Raw genomic sequence first — 23,852 nt, 5'->3', positions numbered from 1 at the left:
GTCAATAATATATTTGAACACACATTGCCAAAGGCAGAACGCCAACGTGGCCATAGCAATTAGGAATTATTCAGATAATTATAGCATAAAGAACCTGCTAACAAGTTTACCAAACCATCAGTGTCACTCCAAAACACCAAAATTACATGTGAAATGATATCATAATGTGTTAATAATTTCACACATAAGTCGCTCCTGAGTATAAGTCGCACCTCCAGCCAAACTATGAAAAAAAAACTGCGACTTATAGTCCGAAAAATACATTACTCAATGAAATGTTGAATTCCCATGGCAGGCAACTCTACATGACACTTTGTTTTTACAAATAGGGATTACACAGTGCTTTAAAGCAACACTCGGTAACTTTTAAGGTAAGGTAAGGATCCCAAATCTGGTGAAAATGATCAGGTTTTTAATTTAAAAAAAATAGTATTTGCTTTTCTGCTTCATGCTCATACAAGTGCCATAGCCTCTCACTCTCCCTTCTGATAAGCAGTGCGGCCAAACTGCCCAGCTCGCGTTTGATACTTAAAGTTAATGATGATTTTTTAATTATTTTTTTATTTTTTAAACCTGTCCTGTTCAGCTGTTTAACATAGAGAATGGAAGTCTAAGTGTCCGGTTGGTCTGAACAGTTTTAATGTTTCACATTTGAGTATGACATACTCCCATTGTGATCATTCAACATACCTCGTTTATTAAAACAAAGCAGCGAACAGGAAGGGGTTACGGGGGAACGGAAGAAAAAAAAAAGGAAACACAAGAAAAGAAAGAAAAGAAACACAAACAACAACAAGAAATATATTGAACGCCTACACCAACTATGAATATGTTGGTGCTATCGTCAGCTAGTTGCATTTCTGTTTGACACCATGTGGGGGGCTTGTTGACCAGGGAAAGAAGAGGGTAGGGGAGTCTACAAGATAAGTGATTGAGAGGGGTGGAGTGTACACAAATCAGCTCTGTGATCTAGAAACCACTAATCTTGTGAATCCCTTGTGAGTGTAAGCCCGTTGGCAACCGACCCTACGCTGCCCCATCGCCAATTCCGGCACCGAGGCCCCCCACCCGAGTGCGCCCAATCGCATCCAGCCGTGCGTGAGCCCCATCAAACATGCGACAGTCACGCAGACGAGCGGAGACGCCGTGTGGGCGCCACCCCAGGGCCACGGCCCCCACCCAGCCAGCCCGGGGAAGGAGGGAAGCCAGCGCAGCCCATCCCTCCTCCCGCGGCCCAGCAAAGGGGCCATCGTCACCCCCAGGCATCCAGGGTGTTCCCCCGGGCCACCCGCACCCCCATCAACCGGCCATCAGGGATGGGAAGAGGGGACGCACCCCCAACCCAGGGATCCAGGGTGGTCCCCCGGGCCCCCCGCGCCCCCATCAACCGGCCATCAGGGATGGGAAGAGGGGACGCACCTCAAACACCCAGCCAACCCCCACCCCTGTCCACCCATCCGGCACACGGGCTACAGCCGCAGCCCCCCAATCGGCACGGCACGCCACTGGACCCCCAACAGCCCACCAAGCCCAGGGCAGGGCATGGTCCTCCGCCGGACCAGGCGACAACCAGCCGACGCACCGGCGTTAGCCAGCCACTCGCGACAGAGCCCAGAGCAGATAACCAGGCAGAGAAGACAGGGGAGGGCGGAAGCAGGGGAACGCCGAGGAGCCGCCGCGGGGCAACGCGAGATTTATTTTTGGACTAAAACTTTAAATTTTGACAGTTTCAGTACCAGTCGACTAAAACTAGACGAAATTTGTATGAGATTTCGTCGACTAAAACTAGCCGAAGACGAAAACATCTTGAAATTACGAAAATATGACTAATAAGTAGTTTTGTCTATTGCTGCAACGATTAATCGATTAACACGAGTAATTCGATTAGAAAAAAAGATTTGAATTAAATTTAGCGGTTTCGAGTATTTGATTAATTAAAGTGGCGTTGTGATGGTTCGTTTTGAAAGTGTTTGCATTTAGTTTTATTGATTTGGGTGGATACACTGCCCTCTAGTGGCAACAGTGAATAGAAAATCACTCATTTCACAGGGCTGAATCCAGCTGCTCCCTGTTAAGACCAATATATGCTAAGTATTTGTTTGAGCTAATGTTTTCTAAATTCATTTGTAATTTAGTTTATATGTATATTCAGCCGTTTTTTGTGGGAATATGTGTTTGAACAATTTCTGAAGAACATTGTAAAAAAACATAATTAGCATTTTATAGCATTTAAGCTAGCAGACTTTTACTATGAAAGTTAGCCAAATTGTTTTTTTGTGGAACTCAGAAGCTCATTAATTTTTTAATTTTTTTTTATACTGTTTATTATTTATTATATTTATTAGATTGTGTTGCAACGTCTGAGCCTGCCACCTGACGAATTGAAGTTCTCAGCATAGTTCTCGGGATTAGTTGCCTAGCAATTTAGAGCTACATATATTAACCTAATTGTTTTTAAGCGCCCATCTTAATTTGCCATTAAAGTCTTTCTTGATTAGCAGGCTATTTAAGATCACAAGCTGTTGTACAAAAAAAAAAATAGCACATTAGAATGCACGAACAATAGTGTATAAGCTATCCATGTTTCTAAAACTGTGAGGCAGAAAATCCATGTTCAAATACCTACATGCGCACAGCTGTCCAATTACATTCAGCCACAATCTTCTACCTCTTCACTCATCTCTTGCCTTTTTATTCTCACGCTGAGGATTTGATTAGATGCTCTAATTAGACAATGTCATTTTCCAATTAGAAATAGGAGTGGATACAAAAACCCGAGTCGGAGTAGCACCAGGGGCAACCAGGGGGCTGTTCCACAAACACCTGAGGCCCTATAAAAACTCTTATTGCAGTGATATCATAACAATTAACCAGTTGACGATGCTGAGGAAATTGGTTTAGTGTATATTGCGATCATTTATTACACTTCTTGTTGTCAAGCGTAAACTATCGAAGGGCATACGACGACTGATTGGTGCACTTTGAATAAGATGCAACTAGCTTCAGTTTTGAGCAGCTTTATAATAATAGAGCATGTCCTTGAGCAACTGCGATGATAACGAAAACAATCTTTTTACTTCTAAAAAGTCACATTTCACTCGCAATGGCAGATTTAGTACACGTTGAGCTAATGGCATATTTACGTACCCAGCAGCGATGTGGAAAATGAGTGGCAGATTGTAAATAATACAAAGGTAGAAGGCTGGAGCGGATGAGGCAAAAATCGAGTACCTCGGCTAGGTCGACTACAAAAATAGGTCGACGCAATCTCTGTCCTGAGGCTCTGCTAGAGGCAGATTTCTGTACTTAATTCTTGGTGTTTTGAAAATTAACTCATTAGCTGCTATTAACAGCAATAGATGTCCAATCCATTCGAGGGGGTGCGACGGAAGCAAATGAAGAAATGCTCATTCTCTGGTCTACGACAGTCCCTGACAAAAGTCTTGTCGCTTATCCATTTTGTAGAAACAATTGCTAATAACCTGACTTTTGATTATTCAATTGGTTTCAGAAATGGCTCATATGAATGCCAAGACCCTCCCAAATGATGTTGAATGTACAAAATATTTGTTTCACTGAAAAAAGATTTATCATTTAATGAAGACATAAAGGTCAAATTTTGGCAAGACAAACGTCTTGTCGCCTACAGAAAGTAGTGTGAAAATTGAACATAAAATGTACTTCAAATACAAAAATATCTTACATAACATAAGCGAATTAAGTAGTGGTGCTGTGAGATCCAAATTTAATCTTCAATATGACTTCTTTTGGCTTCGAAAAGGATTCATACAATGTATTGATGAAGTCATCAGGAACATCAAAGAAAACAGTCTTGCATGCCTTCCAGAGTTCATCAACATTCTTGGGTTTCGTCTTCCATGCTTCCTCTTTCATTCTTCCCGAGAAATGCTCAATGATGTTCATGTCTGGTGACTGGGCTGGCCAGTCCTGGAGGGTCTTGATCTTCTTTGCCGTGAGGAACTTTGAAGTAGAGATTGAAGTATGCGATGGAGCACCATCCTGCTGCAGAATTTGTTCCTTTTTATGGTTAGGAATGTAAGAGGCAGCAAAGATTTGTTGATATTTCAGACTATTTATGTTGCTTTTCCACCCTGCAGATCTCTCAGGGTGCAGACTATTCAAAACCCGTGTGGCATTTGCCTAGGCCCACAGCCTGTCAAAAGGATGGATGCTGGAAAAGTGGCAAAGGTAGATTTTTCAGATGAATCTTCCATTAAATTACACCACAGTCGCCGCAAATATTGCAGGAGACCTACTGGAGCCTGCGTGGATCCGAGATTCACTCAGAAAACAGTGAAGTTTGGTGGTGGCAAAATCATGGTCTGGAGTTACATCCAGTATGGGGTGTGCAAGAGATCTGCAGGGTGGAAGGCAACATAAATAGTCTGAAATATCAACAAATTTTGCCTGCCTCTTACATTCCTAACCATAAAAAGGGACAAATCCTGCAGCAGGATGGTGCTCCATCGCATACTTCAATCTCTACCTCAATGTTCCTCAAGGCAAAGAAGATCAATATCCTCCAGGACTGCCCAGTCTAGTCACCAGACATGAACAGGATGAAAGAGGAAGCATGGAAGACGAAACCCAAGAATGTTGATGAACTCTGGGAGGCATGCAAGACTGCTTTCTTTGATGTTCCTGATGACCTGAATCCCTGCCGAACCGCATGGATGCAGTCCTTCAAGCCCATGGAAGTCATACAAAATATTAAATTTGGATCTCACAGCACCACTACTTAATTCGCTTATATTATGTAACATATTTTTGTACAGTTTTTGTTCAATTTTCACACTACTTTCTGTAGGCGACAAAACGTTTATCTTGCCAAAATTTGACCTTTCTGTCTTCATTAAATGATAAATCTTTTTTCAGTGAAACAAATAAATTTTTGTACATTCAACATCATTCGGGAGGGTCTTAGCTTCCATGTGAGCCATTCTGAAAGCAATTGAGTAATTAAAATTCAGGTTATGAGTAGAGATGTCCCGATCGATCGGGTCCGATCATGTCATTTTCAAAGTATCGGAATCAGCAAAAAAATATAGGACATGCCTTTTTTTAATATATATATATATTTTTTTAATTAAATAGTTTTCTAATTGTATTTAACATTACAGACATAATATGTTACACTCATCCAGAGTCTTTAGTTTAGGCTTAAGGGGCTTAGGGTTATCAAATTTATCCCGTTAACCATGATAATTACATTTTTAAAAAAATTTATCACGTTAAAATAATTAACGCAATTAACGCATGCGCTGGACGACCCACTCACGCATTGTCGCGTTCAATCTGTAATGGCGCCGTTTTACCTATATATATAGAGCTAAAAGGCAGCGTAAAATGAGTTGAGTGAATTTTGGCAGCCTTTGGAGCATTTTTTTTAATTGGCTAAAGCCTTTCAATCCCTCTCCCTACAATTAGAAATATTGTGCGAAGCAATGTGGGGAAGAAAGGTAGTAATTGATCTTTTTCTTAACACCCTATGTTATTTCCCAACATAGAGAAGATAAATCAATTGGTACCACTACGCACAGTCATGGGTGCACTTCCCATCATGAATTTGGGCACAACAGTTAAATGGCTACAGTATCATTTACTGAAAGAAATACACTAGATGGCAGTATTTAGTCACAATATACAAAGTCACATTTATCCTTTAAGAATTACAAGTCTTTCTATCCGTGGATCCCTCTCACAGAAAGAATGTTAATAATGTAAATGCCATCTTGAGTCATAATAAACAAGTACAGTACTTATGTACTGTATGTTGAATGTTTATATGTATATATTCGTCTGAGTTTTATTCATTTTTTTCTTAATGCATTGCCAAAATGTATATGATCGGGAAAAATTATCGGGAATGATTGGAATTGAATCAGGAGCAAAAAAAAAAAAAAAAAAAAGCAACCGGATCGGGAAATATCGGGATCGGCAGATAATCAAACTAAAACGATCGGGATCAGATCGGGAGCAAAAAAACATGATCGGAACAACCCTAGTTATGAGCAATTGTTTCTACAAAATGGAACAGCGACAAGACTTTTGTCAGGAACTGTAGAGCTCTTACGCTATTAGGCATGCACTGTGCCTGCTAAATTGAAACCCCAGCATGATACCATGTTTATTTTTTTTAGATTTAGATAATAAAAGACAAGGGTGGAAACTAAAGTCAGTCGGAATTACACTACATAATATGATGTGAAACAACCAAAAAAAGCAATCATACAAATGAAAAACATTCTTCAATGTTGTTTTGGCTCGACATTATTTCATCTGAACGGCTTAAACTTTTAGAGGTCGTCAAAACAAGCTTTGAAAACTGTGTTTATTTCACTAAAAACTTTTAAGTGTAAACACTCTATCGTGGCAGACTGGTAGACACAAATGATAGCTGGATGCTTCATAAGGACATCGCCTCTGCAGAAAAAAAAGTTACCGTCATTTGCATTTCACAGAAACATCCAATTTATGTTTGTCCTTCAAAACGCAATCTTGCAGGTGCAGCATCTCAGTGGGCAATTGGAATGCAATAACTCCGACAAAAATGTGACATTACTTCTATCCTCCCTAGCATGAATACAGCACTTCTTACTGCTTTGTTGCCCTTTATTTAGGCAGCATCATTTATCAGCCATTCAATTGCTTGCCTGGCTTCAGCGGACCAATGCGTTTATGACATGGTTTGTGTGCATGTTAACGTTTAGATTACGGTGCACTGATCTGCACTCCTAAAACAAAAAAATAGCACGTTTTGATGCTTACAGGTTATATTACCTATTCTTTTCAAGGTCGGATACATTTTAGGATTAAAATGCTTTAGTGTGCAGCCACACAAACCAATCAATCTTCTTCTCTGGTGTTTTTCTTTGTTGTTTTAGATGCCTTGTTCAGAAATGGCTCCGTTGCAACACATTATTGCCACTTAATCTATTTTACTCAAGCAACTGAAATACCAGCAAAGCAAGGTCTTTCGAACAATAATGGTAATGTAGATGATTCAATTGAGGATGACGTCTTGTGGGATTTTGTTTTAAACCGACCTTGACTACTAAAAATACAGCCCAAACTTGCTCAAGTCCCATAACGGGTGCAGAAAATGAGAGGTCAAACACTCATTTTCATTGACAGCCTTTAAAGAACACACGCTCATGTTGACACTTTTCAACGTTAATGTGAAAGCTGGAACACTTCTGGGACCACGGAGGCCCCAGATCCATCTCCAGTGTTAACAGTGGTCTTCCATTAGCCAAACAACATTCGGGGAAAAATGTGCAAAATCAGCCCCGGTGCACTTTTTGGGGGGGGATACGCGTACAAAACACCAATGGGGCAAAGGGAAGCATTTTTTAACTGCATGCTAGGGGTGCACGATATCCATTTTTTGAAACCGATACCGATATCGATAACTTCCTGCTCCTCAAAGCCGATACCGATATCGATAACCGATAATAAATGTATAATTTTTTAAATGTATACCCTAAGTTTTTGAACAACTGGAGGTTTCAAAAAAAAAAAAAAAACTAGTGGTGGATTCAACATAGATTTGCCTTTGATCGCACCAGATTTTTCATAATGACATGAACAAAACATTGCGTTTCACTTCTGCACTGCCCAACAGCCAGGTAAAAATGAATGCACTTCCATAAACCACAAGGCTTGGTCTTTTCTTGCTTTTATTGGAAGACACTCGTCTTAATAATGTGAAAGTACAACAGAAAAATACACATATTCAATACTCAATACACAGCAAACTAGGGCTGCAGCTATCGAATATTTTAGTAATCGAGTAATCGACTGAAAATCCTATCGATTAATCGAGTAATCGGATGAAACATATTTTTTAGGTAAAGAGCAATTATAAATATACATGAGAAAACAAGACATTCCATCTAATATTGAACCATTTTCAGTCAATCAATATCTTCATTTTCGATGTACACTGTTGAAAACAGCCAACAATTGCCTCTCAGATGTGACTGGAATAAAAAAAAGACCAATTCACTGCTTTCACTCGAAAAACTTTTAGATCTTATAAAAAAAAAATATATATATGTATATATTTCTTACCTAACATTGCCATTACGCTTGATAACACACATCACTTAAAAGTTAGGTGTTTTTCCCACGTGTTTCAATTGAATTTCCATTTGTGTCAAGCCATTTTTAAGTTCTAGTTAAGTTTTAAGTTAGTCTAAACTGTAAGTCCTGATAGGATTTTGAGTTTTTGCAGTGTTCATAATAAATGTATTGCAACATATCTGGTTTTAATATGGCGGGGATATTTGCATGCGTTCCTGAATGCACCGCGTGACGTGCGGGGGTGAGAGAGGTGCGGAAGCGCGAGAGACGTGCCTTCCTGTTGTTGTTGTCGTTCCACAAGTTCCCAAAAAATAAATAATTGCAACCTAACTAAGCGGGTGACTCTTTGTCAACGTTACAGTATGATACCTGCTGTATTGGCGCACATTAGGGACCAGTGCTACTTGGTGTTTTATCCAGCAATGACGACTGAGCTAAAACTGACAGTTAGCTTTATCATATTTTCATTTTACACCCTCATCACTCTATGTTTTCACAGATTAAATAAAACCTGTATGTAAGACACGTTAGCCACGCGCAGGGCTAACGTTACGTGATATAACGCACACTTTTTTTCCCCGAAATCAACTTGTAAAACATGGTGCGCATTATAAACGGGTACATGGATGGAGACAGAAATATACTGTGTATACAGTTGTGGTCAAAAGTTTACATACACTTGTGAAGAACATAATGTCATGGCTCTCTTGAGTTTCCAGTTATTTCTACAACTCTGATTTTTCTCTGATAGAGTGATTGGAACAGATACTTCTTTGTCACAAAAAACATTCATGAAGTTTGGTTCTTTTATGACTTTATTATGGGTGAACAGAAAAAAGTGATCAAAACTGTTGAGTCAAAAATATACATACAGCAGCGCTAATATTTGGTAACATGTCCCTTCGCCATTTTTACTTCAATTAGGCACTTTTGGTAGCCATCCACAAGCTTCTGGCAAGCATCTGGTTGAATCTTTGACCACTCATCTTGACAGAATTGGTGCAGTTCAGTTCAATTTGATGGCTTTCTGACATGGACTTGTTTCTTCAGCATTGTCCACAAGTTCTCAATGGGGTTTAAGTCAGGACTTTGGGAAGGCCATTCGAAAACCTTAATTCTAGCCTGATTTAGCCATTCCATTACCACTTTTGATGTGTGTTTGGGGTCATTGTCCTGTTGGAACACCCAATTGCGCCCAAGACCCAATCTTCGGGCTGATGACGTTAGGTTATCTTGAAGAATTTGAAGGTAATCCTCCTTCTTCATTATCCCATTTACTCTCTGTAAAGCACCAGTTCCATTGGCAGCAAAACAGCCCCACAGCATAATACCGTGCTTGACGGTAGACATGGTGTACTTGGGGTTAAAGGCCTCACCTTTTCTCCTACAAACATATTACTGGGCATTGTGGCCAAACAGCTCGATTTTTGTTTCGTCTGACCACAGAACGTTCCTCCAGAAGGTCTTATCTTTGTCCATGTGATCAGCAGCAAACTTCAGTCGAGCCTTAAGGTGCCGCTTTTGGAGCAAGGGCTTCCTTCTTGCACGGCAGCCTCTCAGTCCATGGAGATGCAAAACACGCTTGACTGTGGACACTGACACCTGTGTTCCAGCAGCTTCTAATTCTTGGCAGATCTGCTTTTTGGTGATTCTCGGTTGAATCTTCACCCTCCTGACCAATTTTCTCTCAGCGGCAGGGGAAAGCTTGCGTTTTCTTCCTGATCGTGGCAGTGACAAAACAGTGCACTGCACTTGGGACCTGCAGCTGCTTTGAAATGGCTCCAAGTGACTTTCCTGACTTGTTCAAGTCAATGATGCGCTTTTTCAGATCCATGTATGTATATTTTTGACCCAGCAGATTTGATCACTTTTTCTGTTAACCCATAATAAAGTCATAAAAGAACCAAACTTCATGAATGTTTTTTGTGACAAAGAAGTATCCGTTCCAATCACTCTATCGGAGAAAAATCAGAGTTGTAGAAATAACTGGAAACTCAAGAGAGCCATGACATTATGTTCTTCACAAGTGTATGTAAACTTTTGACCACAACTGTATATTATATACATGTATAAACCGATTTTTTTATTTATTGACACGGCCACGTTGTGTTGAAGAAACGTATGCGGCGATCCGTTGCCGACCATTACGGTACGTGACGTCACCATTTTGTTTCGGTAATACTTCACTCTGATCGGCCAAATTATTTCGTCTGTGTTAAATTCTGCTTTTTTCACTCTTCATAAAGACAGAATTTAGTTTCTTGAACTCATTTGAGTCAACGTTTATTGCAGCTCCGCAACTCGGACCATAACAAACGTAACAACACAGACTTCCTGTGTGTGTCCGTCAACTATGTCGGTCCCTCGGGAAACTCAAACCCAAATAACATTAGTTCCTATTGTTACTGTCGTGTCGACAGCGATAGGCTCTCTCGGATTTCCGACTTACGTTCTCACTTTCATTTTACCGTATCAATCCATGGAATAAACATTTATTCATCATGATGAAATGAGCAAGTTATACAGCAGCCTTTTAAAGGAAAAGTCACATCTATTTTGTTTTCTCCTAGATTCTGGTAAGTCGGAAAAGTTGTCAAATCATCTTATTACCGTAAATATTGTCCGTTTATGGTAATGTTTTGAACTACCAATATGCTATGCTTGTGCTGTGTTTCACCAGTCAGTAAAATGACATTTCTGTATCTGGACACGAGCTGTTTTCTTGTATTCTCTTATTTATTGGTGCTAAAATTAGGGTGCTCGTTATAAACGGGTACAATAATTTTCCCTAGATTTTTTGGGGTGCGCATTATACACGGGTGCGCCTTATATTCGGGAAATTACGGTAACTCGATTATATAAGCTGCACACAGACTACTTTTCATTGTGTCAAAGTGTCATTTTGTCAGTGTTGTCCCATGGAAAGATTTACTTAAATATCTGCAGAAATGCGAAGGGTGTACCCACTTTTGTGATACACTATATATCGGTCTACTTCTATAGTCTATGAGTATATATAGTATTTATGTATATAATAATGTAGTCTTGTGTCAGTGTGCTCGTCGTTCATGAAGGACCTGCTCAGTCAATACGGTAGTTGAAGAAAATTGGCAGACTCACCTGTCATTTTGTCCAGAAGTCATGTTATATAGGTGATTGGCAGCTCCATCAGCACATGCCGTCAAAACAGCTATGAAGAGACAGCAAGATAAAGATAGACATGATGGAAATGAAAAATTGATAAAATGATATGAACAAGACCCGGTGCATCACGACCCACGATATAACATAGTTACAGTCACATTCAGCACACTGGATGAAAAAAGACACTGTGTGGCAAGGCGTAGAAGACATGTAGGGCTGCAACTAATGATTAATTTTATATAAACCATTAATCGATTAATCAGATAAATGTCACTTCTTTCAATTACCTTCACAATTTAACTTAAAGTTGTTACAGGCATGTTGTAAGTAACAATGAAGACAAAATGGATGACTATATTCCTTCAAAAATAATAATAATAATTTTATTACAGCTTCCTGACTTAACTGTAGTCTACAACTGTACTGCTTTCAGTACATAAAACCTCTTTAAGTTTTTAACAACGTTTCTCGGTATGAAACATAAAAATAATTTCTCAGCACACAAATCGGACCAAAGTCCTGTTCATTCAAATTAAAAAAATTGTGCTGCTGATTGACAGCTTTTTTTCTTGTGGGCAAAGCGCTGATATAAATTCTGTCAATGACATTCTTAAAACAAACTCAACAAAAAAATTGGATAAGGAGAAGGCAGACTGTAATGAACAAGTTTTCTTTATCAAACAGTTTTTCATAAATACAATCCAATTCCAATTTCAAAGCACACTCTTTTGTATGACAAGTTTGTGTTGAAAGGAGACCTATATGAATAGTAGGGCTGTCAAAATTATCGCGTTAACGGGCGGTAATGATTTTTTAAAATTAATCACGTTAAAATATTTGACGCAATTAACGCACATGCCCCGCTCAAACAGACTAAAATGACAGTACATTGTAATGACCGCTTGTTACTTGTTTTTTGGTGTTAGGCGCCCTCTGCTGGCGTTTGGGTCCAACTGATTTTATGGGTTAGTACCATGAGTGAGCATGATGTAATTATTGACATCAACAATGGCGGGCTACTAGTTTATTTTTTGATTGAAAATTTTACAAATTTTGATAAAACGAACGGGGGTTTAATATTAAAATTTCTATAACTTGTCTAACATTTATCTTTTAAGAACTACAAGTCGTTCTATCCATGGATCGCTTTAACAGAATGTTAATAATGTTAATGCCATCTTGTTGATTTATTGTTATAATTAACAAATACAGTACTTATGTACCGTAAGTTGAAAGTATATATCCGTCTTGTGTCTTATCTTTCCATTCCAACAATAATTTACAGAAAAATATGGCATATTTTGTAGATGGTTTGAATTGCGATTAATTACGATTAATTCATTTTTAAGCTGTAATTAACTCGATTAAAAATTTTAATCGTTTGACAGCCTTAATGAATAGGTTTAAGTGTGTGGTTTCTTTATAAAAAGAAATGGGACATCATCTAACAATAACTCAAGTGCTCATTAAGCCTTTCGCATAATGCAATAAGTCAATTTATCGCACGGTAAATAAAAATAAGGCCAGTAATTTATCGTCGCGTGCATACATTTGTGCGTGCGTGTGCTGCTTGCACTCGGCACACGTGCGTGTTGATGGCATATGAGACTCCAGTTCCTTACACAGATGTTTATTGGTCATCAACATGCCGTAGAATTCAAGTTCAGACATCTAGATTAAACATTGTAAAACGTTAGTTTTGCTACACTGAGGCTAATGGAAAAAAGACACTGTGCTAACCACTTCAGCCTGCTATAAAACATTGGCAGTCTTATCCAAAATGCAAAATTGCGATTAAAAGGTGACACATCCAATATGAAAAATCGCTAGTTAACTGCATTTGTACACGAAAAAAAGAAAAAAACTGACACCACATACATGACGAAAAGCTTAGGAAACGTACGTCCGGTAAACATTTCAAGATGTAAAGTTCAACATGTAAAGAAAGATTTCTGGAGTAAATTTCACATACTTCAGATTCTACACTAAGAATAGCTTTAAAATGACAACCATTATGAAAAATCTGATTAATTGGCAATGAATAATTTGGCCTCAAATTTGCTAACGTGCAATTTGCAGGACAAGATGACAAAAACACTTTTGATGGGCTCTAATTGGCAGAGAATAAAAATAGCACTGGGTTTCTCACCAATGTCATATTCTGCACTTGGCTAGCTTTCAAATGACTCGTACATTGTGTGTGTATGTGTTTTTATTATTATTATTATTTTTTTTAAATAATATTTATTATTTTTAATATATTCTTTGTTTTATTAAATAATAACAATTTATTGCATTCCAATGGGTCATTTATTAGGATATACTTTCACTATATTAGTGGTTGAATTGGATAAAAAATGATTGACAATAATATCGCATATCGGCAATAATTTATGAGACAATAATGCGCCTACTAAAATTTGTTATTGCGACAGGCCTAGTGCTAATATGCTTCTCCAAAACACAATACAAACAGACACTTAAGTCACCGATTAGCATAATCGCTAACGAGCTTAGCGCTCCGTGCGAAGTAGTAACGTCTCATCAACAAATAATACAAACAACGCAATTGGCTTTAATTACTCACCTCTGACGGGCACACTGGATCTAACAAAACAAAAGAAACGAACTCTCGACACTTCGTAATATTACTGTATTGATTCAGCAACGCAATATGAGTGCTGCAGTGAACTCTCTCTCTCTCTTGCTCTAATCACTGGCGTGCGCGCCCAGCCTCCTATTACACGCAAACAAGGACCCAAACGGGACAGCAAATAGCTACCGGCAAAAATCGATTATCAAATTAGCTGACAACTAATTTATTAACTGATTTTAATCAATTTAATTGATTAGTTGCTGCAGCCTTACCGACATACAGTAGTAATAATTGTTTGGAGTGCAGACATATTTATTTATGTATTTTTTGACTCGGAGGACATAAAAAAACACTTAAAAACAAAAGTGTTGATACCAAAACGAACTTTAGTGACTGACAGCCTAATCGTTTAATTTAACCATCTTTCGCGAGTTAACTATTCACAAACAAACAAGCAATATCACAATTCTATCACTGGCAAGATATTTGATAATGATGCAAATAGGGCTGCAGCTATCTATTATTTTAGTAGTCGATTAATCGATGAACTAGTTAGTTCGAATAATCAAGTAATCGGATAAGGAACATGAAAAAATAAAATACATGAGCTGAGCGTCAAACGGTATAAAAAAACAATAATAATAAAATTAGGATCCATGTACAACAAAAGAACAATTGGCTAACTTACATAGCAAAAGTCCGCTAGCTTAAATGCTATGAAATGCTACCGTTTTTTTCTTCTAATGCTCTTAACAAACGGTTCAGACACTTATTCCGACAAAAAACGGCTAAATAGACCTATAAACTAAATTACGAATGCATTAAAAAACCTTAGCTCAAACAAAATCTTGGTTAACGTTGATCTTAACAGGGAGCAGTTGGATTCAGCCATGTGAAATGAGGCAGGCCAGAGGGCAGTGTATCCACCCTAATCAATAAAACTAAATGCAAACACTTTCAAAATAAACCATTATAACGCCCCTTTAACTAAACGAATACTCGAAGCAGCAAAATTTCATTCGAATATTTTTTTCTAATCGAATACTCGAGTTAGTTGATTAATCGTTGCAGCATTAGATGCAAATATTATGAAAAATGACACCTTTTCCCGACTGAAATCATTTCAACGTCTTTTTAGCATATGAGAGTTACAACCTGAAGCAGACAAATGAGGATGTTATTTGTTGTTTTTGTATTTTTTTTTTTTAATGAATGATATGCAGTGCCTGAAAATGAGATGCAAACTATTTGCAAATGTATTCCCTTTCATGGCTTCTATTCAATTCAAATTGAACAGGCAGACATTTTTTTAAGAGCCCTTTTATGTTCGGGGGCTGTTAGGGTGCACACAAGGGAAAGACTTCAAAGATTTAACTCTGCTTTTTCTACTTGTACCTTGTGCAAGTAACTGTTGAGTGCACCAGAGAGAGGGCGAACATGTGCAAATCTGTCTGCTTCATCTATTTTTTTTTCAGCATCCATTAGCATGTATGTTTGGAGGTAGGAGCACATTTAAAACATGGTTATACAGTTAAAACCTGACCTTCACGTACCAACGCTATATTAAAATTGAAAGTTTTACATAGCAGGTAAAGTTACACCATCAAAGTACTCACGATTCTGAGAACAGTCTCTAACTAACACAATGAGTTGCCACAGCAGACTTACGCAAGTTTAACGATGATTGACACATTTTTGCCTTTGATCGTAGAGCTACCAAGCTTCTCTGGCAAGATCAAAGCTAAAAACCTGTCAATCATCGTTAAATTTAAGTACCAAACGCAAGCTGGACAATTTGGCCGCACTGCTTAGCAGGAGGGAGGGTGAGAGGCGCCATGAAAATGAGTGACTTCCGGGTTCATCCCGAAAGCGAATGTAACGTCACCTGGGTCAGAATCTCACAATACAGCATTCCTTAATGGCATCCAGATAGACTGCAGATTCAGCTGATTATGAGGATTAATAAGTTTATTTTTCACATCAGGCCAGCCAAATGTGCAGCAGGGATTTGTTGCTGCACCAGGGAGAGGCGTGTAAGGGTGTGAAATGGTGATATATCGTGATACTTTGTATCCCCAAAGGTTATCAATATGCTCCTGCCAAGATCCGAGATATCGTTTTAAAAAGGTGTGAATGTCTAAAAAAATAAAAAGGAACCAACAAGTTGCTACCAAAATCTTCCACTATAATAGTGTCTCAGTTAACTCTAAGGTTGCATTGACGATGCTCGACACCCAATCCATTTAGACTAGAAACCTTCGTTCATTCGAAACCAGAGCATTCACAGTCATTCTGTCCGATTTTCATGGCATTTATAGGTCACTTGCAGTTCATTTTTGGGCAACATCACTGCTCTAGAGGAGATCTGTATGGAGGAATGGGCCAAAATACAAGCAACAGTGTGTGAAAAGCTTGTGAAGAGTTACAGAAAACGTTTGGCCTCCGTTATTGCCAACAAAAGATACATAACTAAGTATTGAGATGAACTTTTGGTATAGACCAAATACTTATTTTCCACCATGATTTGCAAATAAATTCTTTAAAAATCAAACAATGTGATTTTCTGTTTTGTTTTTTTCCCCACATTCTGTCTCTCATGGTTGAGGTTTACCCATGTTGACAATTACAGGCCTCTCTAATATTTTTAAGTGGGAGAACTTGCACAATTAGTGGTTGACTAAATACTTATTTGCCCCACTGTATATTTAGCCGTTTTTTGTGGGGATATGTGTCTGAACCATTTGCTAACAGCATTGTTAAACAAAAAAAAAAAAGTTTTTTAGCATTTAACGTTGCGGACTTTTGCTATATAATTTAGCCAATTGTTCTTTTGTTGTACATCAATCCTTATTTGTTTATTATTTTATCCCGTTTGAGGCTCAGCTCAGCTATTTAAATCTTTCATGTTCCTTATCCAATTACTCGATTAGTAGAACTAACTAGTTCATCGATTAATCGACTACCAAAATAATCGATAGCTGCAGCCCTCGACCACTCCAAACGGATTGGACGTCCCTCCGTGATAAACTCATTGGAATTCAGAACAGTAGGTTGAAAACAGCTTGTTTTTCAGTTTCACACATTCCCTCACTTTGTATTTTTCTTGATGACACATTTATAAACCACTTGTTCCTTGATTGTAAACCTGGTCCTTGACTGACAAATGTAAGATGCTCTCCGACCCCGGCAAGCTGTTTCACATCAACAAATGGTGACACTGAGCACATTTGTGGTAAATGAATGCACAATTTATAACTGATACAGAGCATCACCTGTTCTGATTGCCTCTTTAAATTACCGCTCCGCGTCTGAGTGCGAGTAAGTCGATGGACGAGTGATTGAAGCAGAAAGCGGGTGCATGATAGACTAGATGTGGGGGAAAGGGTGCGAGAGTGAGATAAGCAGCTTGTTTCCACTTCACAACATCGCACACGGCACCTGTTTAGAGTTCCCCTTTGATCAGTATTCCGCTGTCTACCCTCCCATAGCTTTTTGGCACCCCGCTGCTCAACCTCTCCCTAGGGTGATAAGGGGAGTCCAGGGGCATCACATCACAAGGATGAAGTGCACTCAATAAGTTTGTGTGTGTCATTGGGTCGATGAGGGTAGAAACGTGGCTGCGAAACGCAACCTTAGGGGTGACACGTACACCCTAACATCTGCTTAGCCCATAAACATTATTAAAAATACATGGCATATCATGTTTGAGGTTTTTGCTTTCAAGCTGCTAGAGATCTACGAGTCGTCATCGCGGCACCACTCGTCTCATCAGACCGTTTTAGAGTCCCATGAGCAAATTTGATAAGACTTCACATCCCGCACAAACATTCCCTCAAACTATATTTGAAAAGATTTCGTATCGATGCGAGAAGAAATGCCCTCACTTGTCACGTCCTCGCATCAAGCTGCATTGCATATCTGACGGGTTTAATCTGTCTCACAGTGGTCATGATGTTATACAAAGTTTGTCCTCGTGTGACTGAGGGACAGTTTTTTTAATTGCATTGACTCTTCTGCTGGAATTATGAGTTGCGCAAAAATCAGCAATGCAGAACTTGTGTAAAAGCATTCAGGATCTGATGCGGGAACGTATTTGTTTGTGGGAAATTACGAGACTGAATTCTCAATGGACAAGCGCATTATTCTGAATCCGCCCCAATAATTGCATTGCTACAAAGGAATCAAAAGATTTAAAGTATTCCAAGGATTTTATTGGTATCAGGACAAGTTAATGTACTCATATGAACAATGTGCTATATTTTTATACAAGCAGATTATATAACAGTCAATTGGTGGTGGAATGTAAAAATGTCCAGAAGCAAAACAGGATCAACAGTTACACTGCTGGCCAAAAGTATAGGCACCCCTGCAATTCTGTCAGATAATGCTCAATTTTTCCCAGAAAATGATTGCAATTACAAATGCTTTGGTAGTAATATCTTCATTTATTTTGCTTGCAATGAAAAAAAAAAAAAACAGAAGAGAATGAAAAAGAAAATTAAATCATTATCAATTTAATAGGGCTGTCAAAATTATCGCGTTAACGTGTGGTAATTATTATTTTTTTGATTAATCACGTTAAAATATTTGACACATTTAATGCAGATGCCCCGCTGAAACAGATTAAAATGACAGCACGGTGTAATGTCCACTTGTTACTTGTGTTTTTTGGTGTTTTGTCGCCCTCTGCTGGTGCTTGGGTGCGACTGAATTTATGAGTTTCAGCACCATGAGAATTGTGTAATTATTGACATCAACAATAGCGAGCTATTAGTTTACTTTTTGATTTAAAATTTTACAAATTTTATTAAAACGAAAACATTAAGAGGGGTTTTAACATAACATTTCTATAACTTGTACTAACTAGGGATGGGAATCGATTTCCGATTCCAATTCGGAACCGGTTCCTAGTGTTTCGAGGCCTCGACATCACAATGAAAAAGCCTTAACGATCCCTTTAACGAGTCCTGAAGACGCATATTGCGGCGTGACTGTCTTGTTGTCCAAACGCATCAAACTAGCATGGCGCCAAGAACCACCCGCTCCAAAGTTTGGCTACACTTCACCAGGAAAGAGGGTGAAAAATAAAGGTTACGATTGTTTAGCACGAAGCACCAGCATTGCAGCCGTAAACATAACAATGACAGCACGTAGGTTCAAACGCTCGAAAGTTTGTCTTCACTTCTCGAGGAAAAAATTACAACAAAACGACTTGCAATCATTGCAAGGTGGAGATAACTGCATCGGGAGGGAACAGACTGCACTGTCCTCACCGAGACAGCTATACAGCTAGGTAAACTCTGAAATGACGATACAGAAGACGTTGGTATAATTTGCTGACTTTATTCAACCATCACATGAAGAGTGAAACTGAAAATAGAAATGAAACATCAATTTCGTCCCCAATAACAAACAGGTTTGCATCAACGTAAATCAGCGATGATTAGCTGCTCACTCAGTAATAACAAAACAGTTAGCATGCGTTTGCTAGCATTAGCACATTGTTCAAACCACTACACAACTGGATTTAAGTGTCCGATCGCGAGTGGAAACACACAACAACAACACAAAAGATGATACATACAGGCGTTGCCTCTGTGGATATTTTACAAGCATTAACAAAGAACGTAGGGTCGTCGCAGTGCTTCCCTCTCTCACTAACTCGCTCACTCGCTTGGATGCGGCATTTCTTCTTCCTCGCGTGTAAACGCGCTCTTCTTCACGTGAGCGCACTTACACGCGTGAGGAAGCGCAAGGGCGCCCCCACTTGAGCATGAAAGCACCATAAAAACTAAAAGGCATGCATTTCAATATACTGGTAAATAATACACTTTAACAGGGGTCCCCAAACTACGGCCCACGGGCCGAATACGGCCCGCCCCGACATTTGGTCCGGCCCCCTGAACAATACCAGAGAGCTTTTTTTTTTTCTTTTCCTAAAAGTGTTATTTATTTTCTGGCCTTTTTCTGTGAAGAACTCAGAGAGGGTTATTTGGTTATTATCTATTTGATTAATAGTGTTATTATTATTAATTATTATTATATTATATTATTATTTTTATTTTATTTACTTTTGTTCCGTGAAAAATCCAGAAAGGGTTATTTGATTGTGGCTTTCTGAAAAACAATAATTTTTTACATTTAGGCACTCCTGCAATCGTCACACTTTTTCTGTTACAAACTGACTCCGGCCCCTCATCAGAGAAGGGAAAAGTTATGCGGCCCTCACTGGAAAAAGTTTGGGGACCCCTGCAAGTTTAACACATATTGCTAACGGCAGACCAACGACCTATATGCCAATATATACCAATATTTTTTATTTCTATTAAAAAAATGTTTCAGTAAAATGTTACACATTCTTATGCATTTGCCACTTATTGCCACAGTTATTATTGAGGCTTTGGGCCTCTTTTGACCTTGTTGTGAGTTTGTAAGGTTGTGACTTCTGATTAAACAAACTCAATGCCAATCAAAACGTTTTTTCTTCTTTTTCCCCAAATTAGAATCGATAAGAGAATCGATAAAGAATCGAATCGTTAAGCAATATCGATAATGGAATCGGAATCGTACAAATCCTATCAATTCCCATCCCTAGTACTAACATTTATCTTTTAAGAACTACAAGTCTTTCTATCAATGGATCGCTTTAACAGAATTTTAATAATGTTTTTATTTTATGTCTAAACTTTAATTCTGCGGTGTGTTGATGACCAATAAATGTCTGTGAAAGGAACTCAAGTCTCATATACCAGCAGCACGCATGCATGCGGCGACAATACCCAGCTGTGAAAATTACCGCCCACATTTTTATTTACCGTGCGATAAATGGACTCATTGCGTATCGCGGCAGGCGATAAAACAATAAAACATGTCGTTAGTTAGTTATATGGACTTACCAGCTTGTAATTGTCATGTATCCATTGTGCAGCACTTTTTTTTTTTTACATTTGCGGCACTCACTACACTTGCTTTCCGGCAGCTAAGAAGATACACGGCAGTACTATTAGGCCGTTGTGGGAGGTCGCATCCCCGTGTGTGCTGTATCGCTCATGATATTTTGTTTAGCCGAAAATAAAGGCAGCGTTTACAAAGTCATCTGACCCCTCGTCATTTTACAGTAACTGTCTCCTGTCGTCTTCCAAAATTACAACTGGGTGACGGAGCTTTAGGTGTTCATTCACGGCCGACGTGCAGCCAAGCTTGGCATTGAAGAGACAGGACATAACAGTGTTCCCTCCTTTGTTTCTTTTAACCCTTTATTGCCTAACGTATCACATTTGATACACCTAAAATTCCATGATTTTGAGACTAATTCAGAATTTTGACAATTCTTTTTGAAAAAAAAAATGATGGATGCAAGACATGCATCTGCAGGTTCCATGAGAAAAACAAACAGGATTTAGCAAGGGTTATAGATATCAGAGTGCTTATTACACATATTCATTTTGACTTTTTCTTTTTACAAATTTGAAAAAAAGGTTTCATTAGGACCTTATTTTTCAAATTTTTGGGATTCTCTGATAATTGCTGCATGTTGCAGGTATTTAAAGAGCATACGACAGGAGAAAAAAAAGTCTAAAATAGAATTATTATGTGAATTAGAATCATATTTTGAGACGATTCGACGATATGCAACAATTTAGCAAAGCGCAGATGATGAGAAATTAGCCTTTCAAAGCGCAGCCCATCCCTCCTCCCGCAGCCCAGCAAAGGAGCCATCGTCCCCCCTCCCGGGTTCCAGGGTGGTCCCCCGGGCCACCCGCGCACCCATCAACCGGCCTTCAGGGACGGCAGGAGGGGACGCACCACCAACCCCACGCCTACCCCCACCCCCGCCCACCCACCCGGCCCACGAGCCACAGCTGCAGCCCCCCAACCGGCACGGCACACCACGGGACCCCCAGCGGCCGACCAAGCCCAAGGCAGGGCAGGGCAGGGCCCCCCACCCCACCCCGCTTTCATACCAAGCGTCCGACATAAAAAAAAAAAAAAAAAATCACGACCCCACCCCCTCTTAAAATTGTTCTCCTCAGAGCTACACAATTCACGTAGGTCACCCGTTTTGACTTCAAAACGGCTAATTTTGCTGAAAGGTGAGAGATTTTCATGCCTGAAAACATTTTTTTTTTTCAGTATCGGATTGGGACTTGGTATTGGCAGACTCTCAAAATCAGGTGACTTGGACTCGGGTACAAAAATATGTGATTGAGATAATTGATTTCGGAAAAGAAAAACGTGGCCAAACATTTTCCCACAAACCTATAAAGTCATAATGTTTAATTAATTTTATGAAGCTCCAATAAGCAACACCGACCAGTCTGAAGTTCAAGTTTTAATTTTGTGTGTGTGTGTAGGGGTTCATTTACTTTGTTTTAAATGTTTTGGAATATTTATGAGGCATACAGCAGAACAACTGTTTGTTTTTTTTTCTGATGAAGTGTGAAGTTCAGATATAAAGGTTGCTGCATTGTTTGAGACCGCAGCAAGGTCATAGCATTTCTAATCTTTATAATGATCCAAATGCCCTACAACAGAACTGACGCTTGAAACTTGTTATGTTCGGGCCATTCGGTAAGCTTCTAACATGCACATTTGCATATGAGCGGCGCAACAATTAGCAAGTCACTAAGATCAGACTTAATCATGCTTTGAGGGCAAAAATGTCAAGCAGTTCTTTGTTCACAACCCAAAATGGTAATAGCGAAAGAGGTTTCACAAGCTTAGATGCTCACGGTCTATTGGAGATGTAGTTTCCTTAAAATCAATTCTATCAATCATGAGAATAAGCCATACAGAAGATGGTTGCACACCAATAGAAGTGTGTACAAAAATGGCACATTCAACAACCAATAGCTTCTTTGAAGCTAAATGGGTATGTCTCGTGGCATGTGAATGTTAATATTTGCAAATCAATTTCTTTTTCAAGAAAGTCACAGTAGATGTTATATGTGTCTCAGGGTAAGACAGTCATGCTAAATATTCAGCCTGTGGCAGTGTAGGTTGTATCAAATTAGCTGTGTTTTGAATATGATAATCGTTGCAGTCGAGGAGACGCAGGAGTACTAAAAAAAGTTTGCCATGCAGAAAGGTAGATTATTTATGATGAATATATAATTAAAAGGCATCGCACAGGGAATGCCATCAGAGGGCAGGGAAGGGGTCATGTTCAGTGACAAGGTAGCACATTTGGCACAGCAGAGGCTACAAAGGCTTAATAGCACTTTTAGAGCAAAAGCAACAGGGGAATGCAACCTCATCTCTAATGAATGCCAAGAGGATCAACCAGATAAGTGGTGTGTTGTGCAAATAAAGTAGAAATTAAGGTCGTCATAATTAAGTTAAAACGGAGTAAGGAATTTGCTTTGACTTTGAATCTGCAATAACTGTAGATCTAGGGAGTTTTCAAGCACTATGTTCTGTATGGTAGGAGATATCGAGTGGACCTCGGTTCTCTAAAGTTACCATGTATCAATGAATATAAAAAAAATGATAATAACTAAAAAAGTAAAACACAGATACAAAGCAGATAGATCAAGAAACAGGGGTCTGGAGAGCACTGAAACAGTTTTGGGTCTAACATTCCTTCACAGCAGGGGCGGAACTTAGGGGGCGGTGGGGGTTTGACCGCACCCGGGGGTAAAGTGGCCGTGGTTGGGTGAAGGGAGGGTCAAACAGAAAGGTAAGCTCAAGGAGCTAAGTCTATGGTTTATGTGTTGAGATATCTCTGATTGTCTGGATGGGCCCGCAACAAAACTGTCCACATTCACACACCCCGATACCCCCCCATTCACTCCAAATCTCTCGATACATGGCCCCATTCATTCTTTCCTTTACATAGATCAGTCGTCCTGGTCCCTTTGCAGAAAAACAGCCCCAAAGCATGATGCTTCCACCCCCATGCTTCACAGTGGGTATGGTGTTCTTCGGATGCAATTCGGTATTCTTTCTCCTCCAAACACGAGAACCTGTGTTTCTACTAAAAAGTTCTATTTTGGTTTCATCTGAC

The 23,852-nt window shown here is 39.1% G+C and overlaps 1 protein-coding gene across 5 annotated transcripts in view; it reads right to left on the bottom strand.

Annotated features, from left to right (window-relative positions):
- The window catches only part of tpk1 (thiamin pyrophosphokinase 1), an 83,913-nt gene that overhangs the window by 42,523 nt on the left and 17,538 nt on the right, over positions 1-23,852 (bottom strand). For all 5 annotated transcript variants that reach the window (XM_057824898.1, XM_057824896.1, XM_057824899.1 and 2 more), the window contains one exon: positions 11,227-11,296. In XM_057824898.1, coding sequence (XP_057680881.1) covers positions 11,227-11,296 — 70 coding nt within the window. The remainder of the gene's footprint in view (positions 1-11,226; positions 11,297-23,852) is intronic.

This window comes from Corythoichthys intestinalis, chromosome 20 (genome assembly GCF_030265065.1).
Source record: "Corythoichthys intestinalis isolate RoL2023-P3 chromosome 20, ASM3026506v1, whole genome shotgun sequence".
In the NCBI taxonomy this organism is placed as follows: Eukaryota; Metazoa; Chordata; class Actinopteri; order Syngnathiformes; family Syngnathidae; genus Corythoichthys; species Corythoichthys intestinalis.
The sequence above is the reverse complement of the archived record's forward strand: the minus strand, read 5'-3'. Positions and strand labels throughout refer to the sequence as shown.